Consider the following 2,058-nt stretch of genomic DNA (forward strand, 5'->3'; position numbering starts at 1 on the left):
CCGCCGTCCGCCTGCGCTGCCCCTGCGGGCCCGTCACCGCCTTCGTGCCCTGGGACGGCCGCCGCAGCGGGAACCCCGTGCGCTTCCACAGCGTGCCCGCCTTCGCTGCCGCCACCGGTGGGGACCGCTGCGTGTTCGGGGGAGGGGGGGTTTAGTGGTCTGGTTGAGGGGCATCTGGCAATTGTCTCCCTAGTCCCACTGTTCGTCAGGGATGCTGTAAGATGCCACAGGAGTACTGAAGTTATCATCCCTGTCCGCTGCCCTTGCATGTGGCTGCATTCCTTCACTCTGTGGCTCAGCAGTTTTGCCTCCTCGCGTTCCTCCCTTTCTCTGCCCAGACTTGGCCATTGATGTCCCTGGCCATGGGAAGGTGGTGGTTGACATCGGCTATGGTGGCACTTTCTACGCCTTCCTCAGCGCCGAGCAGCTGGGCCTTGATGTGTGCTCTTCAAAGACCAGAGACCTTGTCAGTGCAGCGAGTGCAGTGACAGAAGCGGTGAAGAAACAGGTATGGATGAGCACTGTGGTATCCCAGCATGTTCCCTCTGGGCTGACTGCACCAGACCAGCTCAGGATGGTGGGAGACTCTCATTCTTCTGGCCCCATGCTGAATTTCAGAGTTCTTACAAGGATGGCAGAAGGAACTTTCCTGCTTCCCTCTGTTAGTCCCATCCTTCCGGCCCCATGATGAATTTCAGAGTCCTTACAAGGATGGGGGAAGGAACTTTCCTGCTTCCCTCTGTTACCTGTGAAGCAGAGGTGGAAACGCAGCCATGTGGCCATGTCCCCTTCCTCTGGTCTCTCACAGAAGCTGCACTGCACACATTGCTGCTGTTGTGTGTATTTGTGACCCTCTCTGTGCTGTTCCCAGTTCAAGCTTCATCACCCTGAGAGTGAAGACCTGGCTTTCCTCTACGGCACCATACTGACGGACGGGAAAGATGCCTTTAGTGAGGAGCCCACCACCAACATCTGTGTGTTTGCAGATGAACAGGTACAGAAACAGGCTCTTCTCAGGCACAAGAGGCACCACAATTGTCCTTTTGTCCCTTAGATCCACTGCAAAGAAGATTGCTTGTGCTGCTGTTATGTCTCTGGAGAGCTGAGTGTCGATGCACACATTCTGGTTTTGCTACTAATAGCAGAAATACTTCTGCACACCTTAGATGGTGGCATTTTAAAAAGCTTCATACCCAAAACTTGTTGATTGGAATTTTCCAAGAGTTCAGGAGCTGAGACAGGATCCCAGCATAGTACATGTCCCTAAAGTCCTAATCCAGGGAATATCTGCTGGTGATGAACAACAGGAGAGAAATGGGGTTTTAAAATTCTGGTTTTGTCTGCAGTGCATAAGGTATCACAAAAATTGCAGGGGAAGTTTTGGTTGGACTTGCCAGCAGTGAGGAGTGTGGAGCACTGGGACAGGTCACCTCAGAAGCTGGCCAACACTGTGGTTTTGGAGATTTTAAAAACCAGGCTGGCAAGGAGCCCCCTCAGTGTAAGGAGAACCAATCTTGCATTGAGGGGTGAGAATGGAGCAGGTGACCTCAGCCCCTCTCAGTCCTTTTGAGATGATGCTGGGAAGATTTCAAGTGCTCCTAAATAGCCTCAGTGTTTATTAGATTATCCATCCCTAACTGTGCCAACAGTCCAGAAGTACCCCAAACTTGCTGCTTTTTTCCTTCTCAGGTGTGATGTATCTGGATTCTCTACAAAACCCTGGGTTGGGGGGGTTTCCCTTGAGTGCAGTGTAAAGGTGGCAGAGAGAACTGAGGGGAACAATCTCATTTTGTATTAAAATCTAGAGCTGGTTCATCTATTCTGCTGTAGGTTGACCGAAGTCCGACGGGTTCGGGGGTGACAGCTCGCATTGCCCTGCAGTACCATAAGGGACTCATCCAGCTGGACCAGAGCAGAACCTTCCAGAGCAGCACCACAGGCTCCTTGTTCACTGGGAAGGCAGTGAAGGCAAGTGGCTGCTGCTGGACTTGCCCCCTGAATCAAGGGCTGCTGGAAATGTGCTCAGTGGGGAAGCAGAAAAGCCTTTCTGTGTCCAGG

At 52.6% G+C, this 2,058-nt stretch overlaps 1 protein-coding gene across 1 annotated transcript in view; it reads left to right on the forward strand.

Moving 5' to 3' along the window:
• Positions 1-2: 2 nt before the first annotated feature.
• L3HYPDH (trans-L-3-hydroxyproline dehydratase) overlaps positions 3-2,058 on the forward strand; it is a gene marked incomplete at its 5' end in the record, with an annotated part of 2,763 nt that continues 707 nt past the window's right edge. Inside the window, 4 exons of the mRNA XM_005418033.2 lie at positions 3-117; positions 339-508; positions 872-994; positions 1,831-1,968. Coding sequence (XP_005418090.1) covers positions 3-117; positions 339-508; positions 872-994; positions 1,831-1,968 — 546 coding nt within the window. The remainder of the gene's footprint in view (positions 118-338; positions 509-871; positions 995-1,830; positions 1,969-2,058) is intronic.

This window comes from Geospiza fortis, unplaced genomic scaffold, assembly GCF_000277835.1.
Source record: "Geospiza fortis unplaced genomic scaffold, GeoFor_1.0 scaffold23, whole genome shotgun sequence".
Lineage (NCBI taxonomy): Eukaryota > Metazoa > Chordata > Aves > Passeriformes > Thraupidae > Geospiza > Geospiza fortis.